The 14269-nt window shown below is 39.4% G+C and overlaps 1 protein-coding gene across 2 annotated transcripts in view; it reads left to right on the top strand.

Annotated features, from left to right (window-relative positions):
• The window catches only part of palm1b (paralemmin 1b), a 39321-nt gene extending 35310 nt beyond the window's left edge, over positions 1-4011 (top strand). For both annotated transcript variants that reach the window (XM_050061093.1, XM_050061092.1), the window contains exons 4-6: positions 1081-1196; positions 3131-3201; positions 3464-4011. In XM_050061093.1, the coding sequence (XP_049917050.1) occupies positions 1081-1196; positions 3131-3201; positions 3464-3843 (567 nt within the window). In that variant the 3' untranslated portion in view covers positions 3844-4011. The remainder of the gene's footprint in view (positions 1-1080; positions 1197-3130; positions 3202-3463) is intronic.
• Positions 4012-14269: the final 10258 nt, after the last annotated feature.

Here is a 14269-nt window from a genome sequence, read left to right as displayed (position 1 = left end):
CTATTAAGCCATGTTTAATGTGTGTTTAATGTGTGTTTTGAATCAACTCAACTTTACAGCACTTCACAGAAACCTCCTTTTTGACTTGTAAACACACACATGCCGCACACTATGTATAACCAGTTAAAAGCATGCACAGTACCTTTAATAATACACTTCTTAGACATGAATTTAACCATGTGACATTACTGTAAATGTAATGTAATGTTCTTTTTTCTTTTGAAAAGTTTGACTACATTACATTTCTGAGAAAAAAAAAATCTTTGATATGTTTCTGACATCCCAATTACCTAAATTTTGTTTTAACATTATTCCTTCTGGGTCCCAAGAGGATATGGAAGTACTTAATTATCTTGTCCTAGAATTATCTTCATCTACAGTAAAAAATAATAAGACAGTTTACAATCAGTCCATTTAGTCTCAGTCAGTGCTGTCAGTGTGCCCATAAAGACGTTCTTGTAATTATTGTCAGCCTCTAGGAAATGTTTGATGCCATTTAAGATTACAACTATTTTGTTTTTATCCTTCAGCGACTTATCTAGACTTTTAATCCCATGCTCGATTTAGAATAATAGGAGAATTATATCATAGTTTGGACTCTTTCTGTTCAGTGCCAGAGGCTTTGAGGCCCTGGCTGGGTGCCATAGTCCACTTGGCAACAACAAGTTGGCAGCAGTTAAAGTATGTGACAGAATCACTGAGTGGCAGCAGTCAGCAGAGAAGTGCTGGGCGCACTCGCTGGGAGATTTTCATCGTAGATTAGCTCAAGGGCTCGCCGTTCTCAGTCAAAATATGGCTAATCTTTTAGAAAGGGTTAGAGCGTGCTGAATTTGGGGTGATTGAAGTTCTGCTAATGAATTAATTAACTGATCCTGATGAAAGACGCATGATCAAAAGGGTTCTGTCTGCCTATGCTCTTTTCATTATAGCTGACATACACACTTATTCACCACACGGGGAAACTATAGTGAAATGTGTTCTTCCTTTTTTACCAGAATTCATAGATAAATTGAGTCAGTCTCCACCTCACTTAACGCCTTTTGTCTGTGCTCATTCCTAACATGTTATGTCCTCTTGCAGTCGAAGGCACTGAGGGAGCGCTGGTTGTTAGATGGAGCTCCAGCAGAGGAGGAGACTCAGAAGCGTCTGCATGAGGACGAGGTGAAGACCAAGCTCCTGGAGCAGGTTATCCTCAGGTCAGCATCTAAAAACACCTGCATGTCTTTGATAAACAGATGGTACAAATTATTTTATTAGCACGTGAACGGGTCAAATATGTGAAGTCAATGTATCCTCATACAAAGGTTCATATGATATCTTAGGAAAATGTACATACATCAGTTTGTATAATACCCAACCAACTATGCCCCGTTTCCACTGAGCAGTATGGTACAGTTCAGTTTGGTACACTTTTTTTCCGTTTCCACCATGAAAAGTTGTGGATGGTACCAATGGAACGGTTCCGTACTGTTCTGTTGGGGTACGTAGCACACAGATCTGGCACTAAAAGGTGGAGCTGTGATCACTGCAGTCTGTTGATTGGTCGATAGCAGCGGTTGCTGAACAGCCCCGCCCACATTTAAGGGTACTGTTTTTGGTGGAAACACTAGGGTCTAGGTACCATATCTGAAGGGTTACTTTTGGTTCCAAAGGTACCATACCGAAAGTGTTTAGTGGAAACGTGGCTTTAGAGCCCCATGAGTGGTGTCATCATGTTACGTACTTAACACAAAGTTACATACTTCACGTAAAGTTATGTAGGTTGGGTTTAGGAAAAGAAATATGGTGAGCACGTACCTTAAAATAATTCAAAGCTCACACAGTCTCAACCACAGGTCTCCTGGGGGAGAGTCCTGTGTTTGTTTGACCCATCCACCACCCCAACCTACTTTGTTATGCAGACTTTCGCTTTTTATACTTCTTTCTTCTACGAATTGTGGTGCATCACTTTTCGTAGGTATACCTACGGAATGTCTTGTTGTTAATTGGGTTCCAGGGTAGCAATAAAGATTGGACAAGGGTCTGGGTTTTTCAGATTTACATCTGCAAAGAGCAAGCATGCTCAGTGACGGCTCTGAACTGAACATATGGCAGCAACATGTTGAGTGTTTTCTTTTTCACTATTTTTTCATCTCTTTCATCTGAAATGCATGTTTGATGCTTTCATATCTCATTAATAACAATACATTAACTAACATTAGGTTGCAGCTGAACTCCTAAACCTAACCTAGCCAAATATTCTGTTCTTGTTTATTCTATTGATGTATTTATTGTAGTTGAATTTCACACTTACAACCTCAGCACAGAGACAATATATATATTTTATTTTTGATATTTTAATATCTTAAGCACCAGTGTTAAACAATGAAGCATAATGCACATTCTATTTTTTGTTTTAATTTTCTATTTTATTTTATTTTATTTTATTTCTTTATATTTACATACTTCTGATTCTAATAATTCACCTGTTGGGCCACACACTAACGAAAACATCATCTTGAGTTTTAAGTTAATTTTAGTTCGACTGGCAGTGATATGTTGTTATTTGATAACGGTAGAACTGTTTTTGAGACACTAGTAAAGCAACATGGTACATAATATAAACACAGCAAAAACGTCAGATAGATCCGATGTTTAAATATGTGTCTTTAAATGGCACATTTACAGCTGAAAATGACAACAAAAATAACAAGTTTGCTGATTTTACATATCTGCAATTCAAATCAATAGCTAGTTGTTGACACAGATGTGATTCAGTCTGTTTTAATCATTGAGCAGGGCTTAGCAACAGCATTAAAGACAGAGATGGTTGATCTGTTTTGAAATGCAGCCACAGTCAGATTACAGGGCCAATGATGCTTTTGATCTCATGGTAGCGCTACGCATTGTATTACAGGTGATATGATCCAATCTGAGCGTCCAGACTGGGTCCAATCTCAAGAAATTCGATTTCAATCAGACTTTGAGATGCTGTTTGAACTTCTGAATTGTGAAAATCTGACTCCAGTCTGTGTATAATGTCCAAGCACAGGCACAAGCATATCATATGTGACAGTATTGCAGTCTCTGGGGTGTAAATGAATTACAGGTTCTGTTCAATAATTAATTTGCACATGTGTTTCTAATTCAGGCTGGAGCAAGAGATAGAAGAACTGGAGACAGACGCTCCAGCCAAAAAGGGTGTGGCCAAAGAAAATGGAGGTAAGTTCAGTGCCCATGGCAACATGTGATCACACAGTGATCACACAGGAAACCATGGCAACGCAGTCTGGACACTTGTGTCAGAGAGAGAATGCCAGCCTAATAATGGCCCCCTCATTTGCCCTGATAAATAGTTCCTCTCTGCCGGAGGTAATTAAAACAATATTTCCTTTCTTTCTTTGTCTCTGTGACTTACCCTGACCACCCTCTTTCCTCTCTGCTCTCCCCTAACCCTTCAATGATCCTCTGGTGCACCCTATAGGCGAGAACGGAGTAGTGCAGAGCTCCGGTCAGACCCCCAAGAGAGAGGTGACAGGGATTGAGGCCAAGCTGCTGGGTCCCAGTCCTGACCAAGCCAGCGCGGACAACCCCGTCACCCTGGTGTTCATGGGCTACAAGACCGTGGAGGAGGAGCAGGAGAGCCGCACGGCTTTGGGAATGGAAGGGGTGGATGGCAACGTGAAGGCCGAGTTTGTTGTCATCGAGGATGGGGAGGGGAAAGCGGGAGGGGAGGCCGCCACAGAAGAGCAGGCTCCACCCAACGGGAGCATGGCGGAGAAAGAAAAGGCCAACGGAGGCGGGGAGGAAGGGGAGAACGAGAAGGAGAAGAAACAGACCTGCAAGTGCTGCACGGTCATGTGAGCTATGTGTGTGTGCATATGTGTGTGTGGGCGTGTGTGTGTGTGGGCGTGCACACCTGCACCTGTGCAGGCATGTGTGCCCTTTGCATGTGTCTGTAATTGCAGATGTGTGTAACTTTGTGTGTGTGTGTGTGTGTGTGTGTGTGTGTGTGTGTGTGTGTGTTTGTGTCGGGACTGGAGAAAAAAGAAAACAAAAAAAACGAAGTACAGTCACACAGCCAATATACCAACAATGAGAGCCAAATACAAGCTCCAGCTACAACAACAAGAACCACAAAGACTCATAAGTACACTTTTCTCTGTATACTTTCTCTGATATGTATTTGACTTTTGATTTCTATTGATATTTTTCTATTTTTCTGTCTTGACATTTATATTGTATTCAGTATGTATATCTTTATTATGGGACTGTGTACTGTAAGTTCATTGTTATTATTGTTGGAAAAAAAGAAAAATGTATTAGCTCTCTGGATTGTACTGCTACCCACTGGGGGGAAATCTGGAAACTTTAAAATCATTTAACAGCAAACTATGAAGGACACAGATACTTAAATATATATATTTCTCTGTGTAGGCCTACCAATTATTTATCAGTCAATTTCATATTGCAATATTGTCTAAGATATTATTTTAAATAGTATTTTAATATATTGATATGAAATTATGTTTTATACAATGTATTTATTGTTTTGGGTTCTCTATATCATCTCCAACCATTAACTGCATGTAAGCTTGTAAGCACTACCAGATTCGCGTTACAATCATTAACAAGTGTCTGTGCTTTCTTAGACTCATATGTGCTCATATCTTTAGTCACCTATCAGTAACAGTTGTTATAAGTGGCAGCGTTAGAGATGTGCATTCAAAAGAAACCTACAGCACGGAGACAAGAGGCCGATTAGAGCAGTGACCATATCGCAAACAGCACTAGCTATTCATAGATACTATATGTGACGCACGTACATGAAGATCACAGCTTTTTGTATTTTTTAAATAAGGACGGATACACTTGCTTTACGATCAATAGAGTCACGACGAAACCATCGCGCGACGATTAGAGGCGCTTCAACGATTTTGTTCTCTCAACAGTAGGAATCAATGTAAATCTTATGAGGTAGCACTGCATGAAGCCTTGCAACTGTTTTGACTGTCTTGTCACTTGTTAGGTCTTAATTATACGCTATCACGTTCACATGAATGTAAAAATCCAGGGGTTAAATTGGGATTAGTTCTACCATAATGAAAAGAGGCGGGCTTGCTCAGCTCAAACAAAAAAAAAGAAAAAGAAGAAGCTTTTTTGTCTCTTTATGAACCAAATAAAAGTCTGATGATGCTGTAATTTCACTGTGTGTTGGTCGGCTGCTGGTTTCTGTCCTGCTCGCTCCCAGTTTAACCCCTGACTCTTTTGTCTGTAGACCCGGGCCCAATAGTACTTGAATAGATTTGCAGAAGTAGAAAAAGATTTGGGGCATTTCAATAGACTAATGATACTCTTTGGGAACCTGAACACAACATAAATAATGTGATTGTGTCCAGGTGCCCAAGCTTTAAGTAAGTATTGTATTAGAAATAGGTCATATTCTGTAAGAGTCTACCAGTCTAACCATTTTAAAGGGATAGTTCACCCCAAAACCAAAAATACATATTGTTCATCTTACCTGTAGTGCTATTTATCAGTCTAGATTTTTTCAGTTTGAGTTGCTGAGTGTTAGAGGTATCGGCCGTAGTGATGTCTGCCTTCTCTCAAGTATAACCAAACTAGATGGCACTCGGCTTGTAGTGCTCAAAGTGCCAAAAAATACTTTTGAAAAACTCAGTGGCAATGTCTCTTTCCAGAAATCATGACCCAGTTACTCAAGATAATTTGGATATTGTTGTGAGCAGTTTCATATAGGAACTATTTTCTACTCAACTACACCCACCAACTGTGTCATTGCGCAGAAGGAAGTGTGCATCTACTCATGGACGAGAGGCTAGTGACAGCTTGAGATGTAAACATTACCTCTGCAGCTGAGATGTAACAGCTCAGGTGTGCTAGGTGACGAGCACGGGCCTCTCGCCCTTGAGCAGACTGTAACATTAGCTAGCTCACTGGCGCAAGGTAAGCTAGCAGTAGATGCACACTTCCTTCTGTGTGGTGATACGGCTAATGGGTGTAGTTCGAAGAAGCGAACTAGTAGAACTATTTTCTGTCTACCAAACTACACATCATATCAACCGAATCACCCTGCAGAAGGAAATGTGCATCTACTGCTAGTTTACCTTGCACCTGTAACAGTGTGCATCTACTAAACGGCGAGAGGCTCTTGCTTGTGACAGCGCAGGATGTTAACATTAATGCGTCCTGCTTGGCTGAACTGTAATGTTGTGAGCTAGTAGTAGATGCACGTTTCCTTCTTTGTGGGGATGCAGTTGACAGGTGTACTTCGGTAGAAAGTAGAAAGATAGTTCCTATGTAAAACTGCTCACAACAAGGTCTGTTGTTTTTTTTTTGGGCCGCTTTCAGCACCACTGACAAAGTGCCATCTAGTTCCATTATATTTGAGAGAAGGCAGACATCTCTACAGCGAATATCTCCAACACTCAGCAACTCACATCCAAAAAATGTACGCTGATAAATAGCACTACAGGTAAAAGGAAAAATATAGGTTTTTGGTCTTGGGGTGAACTGTCCCTTTAAACAGTGCAGGTTGTTAGCAAGATAAATCGTGCATGTACACTTTCGCAACTCAGAGCCCTGAAAGCCTATTGAAATACATTTTGGCCCTAGTTTACTCATTTGTTTGGCAGACAGAGGCCATGACGATCTGGGTGGGTGACGCTCCACCACCAATGCTTCTGCTTCCCCTCCATGTCTGACATTCACCCACACCATCACCATTACCACCATGTTTCATCCTCACCAACAAACACACACAGCCCCACCTTCTATGCTCGGAGACACGCAGTTCAAAAACCTCTGAAGTTGGTGCTAATCCCGAGTCTCGTTTAACCCTCGCCATTCACCAACTACTTTCAACTCTCTCTATCTCACTCTGTCTTACTCAAATTGCTGGTGAGGGGGATTGTGGGAATTAACTGCCTCCTGCATATGCTCGTTGAATAAGAGAGTCTTTCGCAACCTTCAGTGCCAGATGCATTCTCTCATGTCCTGCCTACATTTTACCACCAGAGAAATGATCCCTTCTAACATTCCAAGGGGAGGTCAACAGGCGTGGACAGATGAAATATAGTCTATGCTTTCCATATGTACAGTTCCACTGTAATTGTACAACTTGCAACTTCCTTTCTGATATTGACTCTCATGTTTTTTCTTTCCTATAGCCTCTTTGCAAGGCAGTATATTGTATTTGATGTGTGTATTTTTAAAAAAAGATGACTACATCTGTGTATTGTTGGTGCCTTTGTCAGGTTCAGTTGGTTGGACTTGTCTGTCTGCCGCCATTTTCTAGACCAGGGTTTTTCTTGCTCTGCTCCTGGTCATGACGACCCAATGGAAACACTGCCTTCTACTCTGGAGGGGTATGGTAGAATATTATTCTCATTTTTCACGTGATTAACTATAAATAAATGCAGCTCAGACAATAGGTAATATGTAGACTACTGGTGGTGTCTTGAAAAAACTTTGTATCCTGTAGTAACTTTTTAAAATTGATGATTTTATTGTGACTGACAGATTTTTTTATCCCACACATACAAAAAAAAATGCATCAAAAGCCAAACGACACCCAAAGTTAAACATTTTATGGGGATACAAACTTTATGCAGGAGACTAACTGACAGTCTATGTATTTATGTACAGTATATGCACATGTGTGCGTATCAATATGCACACATACATCCGTAAATACATGTAAATTTGTTGAGCTAAAGCTTTGCTTAATCGTGGGTCTCTGGGACAGCAGCAGAAAAAGCAACCTTGTGTTAGACCAATGCCTGTTCATCTATTCTGTGGTCGTCTAAATGTTTAATCTTGAATAAAACTACTGTTTGTTTACGGCATGTCAGATAAGTGTGTATGTAATCAACCGAATGTAAACATGCTGTAGGTGGAAGCGCACACACACGAGCCATGGTTAATGATGTGTGTGGTTTTGGCATCTCGGCTGATGGAGCCACAGATGGACAGCCTTCTGGGGAGAAGTACACACAATTAGACGCAGATAAACCATCCATTTATTATAGGATGCAATCGGCTGGTGAAAATAAGGCAATTAAACTACCCCTTATTTATGGAGACTGAATAATGTAGAGGAGGAAGTCGTGATCTGAGGAGAGAGATTCAAGATAGGATGGAAACATGACATAGAGTTGTAGAGTGCAGCTTCACCACTCATACTGTGTAGTGAGCATAACTAACATACCATGTCAGTTGGCCGAGGGCCTCTGTAAAGTGCAGTACCCCAAACATACCACTAGAGGGCACCCGTCCCCTATTTTGGAACTGAATCCAGTTACACTTTTGTCAAATATACTATGAAATATGGAGACAAAGGCAGAGGGGCATTTAAACAGAACATTCATTAGATGGAAGTCAGGTATTCTCTATTCAACAAAACAGATTATTATGTTGCTTTATGCTGCAGCAGTTTTACCTCAGGTATATCCTCCTGAGACCTGAACCTTTGTTTGGTGTGTATTTTTAATTTCTCCCAGCTATTTGGGATCAGTAGGATCTGATAAGTATAAAGAACTCAACATTGTCAATGATAACTAAGTCCCAATATCCTCAAAAGAGATGATAATAAAGTCCCAATATCCTCAAAAGAGATGATAATAAAGTCTCGATATCCTCAAACCAGACTATAATAAAGTCCCAATGTCCTTAATAAAGATGATAATAGTCTCAATGTTCTCAAATGAGATAATTCAGTTTCAATATCATCAAAAATGAGACTATAATAAAGTCCCAATGTCCTCAAACTAGACGACAATAAAGTCCCAGTGTCCTCAAACCAGACAATAAGAAAGTCTCAATATCCTCAAACCAGACTATAATAAAGTCCCAATGTCCTCAAACGAGACAATGAGAAAGTCTCAATATCCTCAAACCAGACTATGATAAAAGTCTCAATATCCTCAAACCAGACTATGATAAAAGTCCCAATGTCCTCAAACGAGACAATAAGAAAGTCTCAATATCCTCAAACCAGACTATAAGAAAGTCCCAATGTCCTCAAACAAGACTATAATAAAGTCCCAATGTCCTCAAACCAGACAATAATAAAGTCCCAATGTCCTCAAACGAGACAATAAGAAAGTCTCAATATCCACAAAATAAGATGGTAATAAAGTCCCAATGTCCTCAAAAAAGACAATAAGAAAGTCCCAATGTCCTCAAACGAGACAATAAGAAAGTCCTAATGTCCTCAAACCAGACTATAATAAAGTCCCAGTGTCCTCAAACGAGACAATAAGAAAGTCCCAAGTCCCAGTGTCCTCAAACGAGACAATAAGAAAGTCCCAATGTCCTCAAACGAGACAATAAGAAAGTCCCAGTGTCCTCAAACAAGACTATAATAAAGTCCCAGTGTCCTCACACGAGACAATAAGAAAGTCCCAATGTCCTCAAACGAGACAATAAGAAAGTCCCAATGTCCTCAAACGAGACAATAAGAAAGTCTCAATATCCACAAAATAAGACAATAAAAAAGTCCCAATGTCTTCATACAAGACGATAATAAAGTCCCAATGTCCTCAAACGAGACAATAAGAAAGTCTCAATGTCCTCAAACCAGACGATAATAAAGTCCCAGTGTCCTCAAACGAGACAATAAGAAAGTCTCAATGTCCTCAAACGAGACGATAATAAAGTCCCAATGTCCTCAAACGAGACAATAAGAAAGTCTCAATGTCCTCAAACGAGACTATAATAAAGTCCCACTGTCCTCAAACGAGACAATAAGAAAGTCTCAATATCCTCAAACCAGACTATAATAAAGTCCCAATGTCTTCAAACGAGACAATAAGAAAGTCTCAATATCCTCAAACCAGACTATAATAAAGTCCCAGTGTCCTCAAACAAGATGATAATAAAGTCCCAATGTCCTCAAACAAGACGATACTAAAATCTCAAAATCCTCGAATGAGAAAATAGTAAAGTCCCAATGTCCTCAAACGAGACAATAATAAAGTCTCGATATCTTCAAGCAAGACGATAATAAAGTCCCAGTGTCTTCAAATGAGTACTTTCTAAATAAACATTTCAACCATAAAGTTTGCTGCAGACTTGGCAGAGATAGCTGCCATCTTGTTTTTGCATGGATTGGTTGTATTGTACTTTTGCTACCACTAGAAGGCATAAAACACTGTCCACAAATGAGGACAACAGATCTAAGTTAAGCAGAAGAAAGTAGAAGGTACAGTAAACCCAAACTTTAATTTACTCATATGAGGACACAGGATCTAATTCTCTTGAGCCCATATGAATGTGGCATATTCAGTTTGTTGGCATATTCTTTGTGATGAGACAGATTTTACCCATTAATAGCACTAGCACAAGTTTTCCACATCACGAGACAGAAAATATATTTAGAGCTGTTTTTAGGCCACAAGCCTGATAATGCTTTTCCACACTCTCACAGAAGCACACAGAAGAAAAACATCACTGGCCTGGATTTGACCAGTGGAATTTAAAAAGTCACTGGAAACAAAACAGAGATGGAATTTTTAATTTCAAATCAATTTGAAAGGTAAAAGAGGGATTTCTTGGATATGCAGTCCCAACACAGAAATTATCTCAAACAGCCTCGTGAGGGCAAAGCTAAATCTAATTGCTGCTATGGTAACAGATACCAGTAATTACCTTTCCTCTGTCATTAGTTTGCTAACTGTAAACCTCAGCTATCTCAGCATGAGACACAGATTAGGATAGGCACACACACATAATGCAAGGAAACAATGAAACTTCCTTTCCTTTCAAATCCAACCACATTCACCCCAAAATAACAATTTTTTCCCCAGTGTGGAAACCAGTGAAATCAGTACTTACTGGTGAGTCGACACTGTTTCGGCACCAGCTGTAGTCCGTGGCTCATATTTTCCAGGAACAAATTACTGTGCACACATCTTATTCACACAAGTGTGGCAACTTGACACTTTGTTTGCCACTTTATGTTTCTCTTACTTCTCAACTTTACATTTTTATGCACTGAATTATTCAGTTCTTTCACCTGATTTCCCAAATACAAACCAGTCAGTCCTACAATTGTAAATTAAAGGGTAACTTCTGTATTTTTCAACCTGGACCCCATTTTCTCAGGTTTTTGTGTCTAAGTGACTAATGGGAAAAACAGTTTTTGAAACTGGTCAAGCTGTCAGCAGCCAAAGAGGTTGCAATGTTACCACTTGGGGCAACTGTGCATCAACAATTTATGTCCACTAAAAGTATTTGTTTTGGCCACTGACAGGCTCAGATTGTTATTCTCAGTGTCTGACAACATAATGGAGAGGATCCCTACCTTGAGAGCCCTTTTGTTTTACCAGAAAGAGCCTGAAAATCGCCATCGCCAAACCCACCAGACTCCATTTGAATAAACAGTAATTTTATGATTGTAAAACATCCTTCATTCAAAGGGTGTAAAAACAAGATAAAACCCACAAATGCCATCTTGGTTCATCTTGTCACTATTCCACCAGCTCTGGTTCAGTTGAATAAACCCTTAACTCATCCAGTCAGATATGAAAGTATACTGGGTCTATACACGCTAAAATTAATGTTTATTTAAATGGAGTTTGGCGGGTTTGGTGATGCCAATGTCGGGGCTGTTTGGGGTCAAACAAAAAGAGTCTTGTTCTTCAACACAAAGGCCTATCTCTGTAAGGATCCTTTCCATGAGGTTGTTTGACACTTACAATAATAATCTGAGTCTGTCCGTGGCAAAAACAAGCACTTTTAGTGAACATACATTGAAGGTGTGCAATTGCCCCAGGTGATTACATGGCAGCCTGCAGCCCTCTCAGACAATGCTGGACCAGTTTCAAAAATTGTTGTTCCCATTAGTAACTTAGACACAAACGTGTGGGAAAACAGGGTCCAAGTTGAAAAATACATAAGTTACCCTTTAAATTTGTTTCTTGACTGAAGATCTTTTCCACTTCTTCTTTGGCGTAACTGCCTCCTACGTGTACTTTGCTTTCATTGTCTTTCCGTTTGCATTTTGAAACTACATATTGCCCCCAGGATCTTTCCCTGAATTGACACGCATGCAGACAAACCACAGTATCAGCACAATTACCATCTCAATTGTCTTGTGCCCCACCAACAACCATTAGCACTGTTCATACACTACATTGAGAGGTGAAAAGTGCAGCACTAATGTGCCCTAGATTTAAATACCCCAAAGCATGTGTAAATTTGAATAGGTCCACAAAGTTTCGGTCACAGTGACAATGTGACTGCATTTGTAATTCTCTCAACACTTGACCAGTGTGGGATGACGGTTAACCCTTTAGGCTATACACACAGCAAAGCTTGACTCTCTTAATCCTGAGTGAATTCCCTCATATTCACAGTGGTACAATGAATTAAACCAAGTACATTTACTCAAGTACTGCACAAACAATTCGGAGATTCTTTACTTATACTATGTCCTTTGTGTTGAACTTCAGCTCTGTTACATTTCAGATTTAATATTTTAATTTGAGCTCCATCACATTTATTCAACAGATGAATGTGCTGGTTACTTTGCAGATCGAGATACTACATGAAACATTTGATCATCTTATTAAGATATGATCAGCTGTAGATTAATCTGCCCAGCCGTATATAAGGTAGTACTGGTTCCAGGCTTCCGCCCATCCATATAAATACAAATGCAGCTTACATATTAATACTTACATATCACCAATTAGATACTATCATACATAACACCAGTGTTTTGGAGTAATACATACATTTTTAACAGGGTAACCTGAAACCTATTAGCCTACATTTCAAAAGTAAGCTTCACAACACTGCAAAGCACCCACATGAGCCATCTGTTTGCACGAGTACTTTCACTTTCGATACTGCAAGTAGACCTACATTTAGACCTAACTTTTTCATACAACATCAAAAAGGACATTTGATATAAATAACATAGGGGAAATATGGCTGTGAAAACATGATTAAAATAATAATATATTCTCAAAATAAATAAATTTTCAAAAGAGGACACAGAAGGGAAAAGACAACAGTACTGACAATGACGGCATCCCAAAAAATGAAGTACATTCATTGTCCTCTGACTCAGCGACAGCCTATGTCATGTCAAAAGATGATCTAAGAACTATTCAGAGATAGGTTTTTCGGAAATCTCATGTGACACTAGGCATAGCTTGCTTTCATTCCAAAGGGTATTGGCCTATTAGTGTATTTGATCATTTAGGAAAGGACTCCAGATCTTAAGAAATGAGTCCTCGTCATCCCTGAGGACATCACTCACTCTTTCATGAGGTAAGACACCGAAAACCTCCCTGTTCCATTCAGTTACTGTGGGTGGAGTATCATTAATCAATTTCAGACGGATGCATTTGCAAGCAAGGAGCAAAAGTTTGTCAGGGAATTTACTGATTTAGGATTTTAAGTGTAGTTCTTACATATATTTGTACTGAAACCTATTAGCCTACATTTCAAAAGTAAGCTTCCCAACACTGGAAAGCACCCACACGAGCCATCTGTTTGCACGAGTACTTTCACTTTTGGTATTGCAAGTAGGCCTACATTTAGACCTAGCTGATTCTGTAGTCTGATTTAAGACTTTTGTTAAACATATTTTTTATTATTTTCAGAACACAAGGCTCACAGTGTTACAAAACGGTCAGGTCCCACCCCTGTTTACAGACAACATAAAAAAGGCTAACATACAGAGGTAAAATATGGCTGTGAAATAAGCAAATAAATAAATAGGCTACATGAAAAAAAGACAACAACAGTATCCTAAAAGTGAAGTACATTGTCCTCTGACTCTGCAATAGTGTAGTTTAGGTCAAAAGATGATCTAAGAAGTATTAGGAAGTAAGTATTTGGGGAATCTCATGTGGCACTAGGCACAGTTTGCTTCCACTCTGAAGGGTGTAGACCTGTTAACAGTTTGTTTAAGTGTAAATGGTAAATAATTTAAGATGGTAGGATGGTAAATAATTTCCAAATCTTAAGAAAGGAGACCTTGTCATCCTAAAGGACAGCACTTATTTTTTCATGAGGTAAGACATTGAAAATCTCACTGTACTGGGCTTTTACTGAGGGTGGAGTATCATTAATCCATTTTAAAGGATGCATTTGTGAGGAAGGAGATAAAGTCTGTCCAGCAATTCACTGATTTAAGATTTAAAGTGTAGTTTTTACTCATATATTTACTTTAAATGGAGTATTTTTACACTGTGGTGCTGCCACTTTTACTCAAGTAAAGGATATTGTTACTGCTCTTTTATCCAGGTACAGTGGA

The sequence above is a fragment of the Epinephelus moara genome, chromosome 14 (assembly GCF_006386435.1).
Source record: "Epinephelus moara isolate mb chromosome 14, YSFRI_EMoa_1.0, whole genome shotgun sequence".
Classification (NCBI taxonomy): domain Eukaryota; kingdom Metazoa; phylum Chordata; class Actinopteri; order Perciformes; family Serranidae; genus Epinephelus; species Epinephelus moara.
The sequence above is the reverse complement of the archived record's forward strand: the minus strand, read 5'-3'. Positions and strand labels throughout refer to the sequence as shown.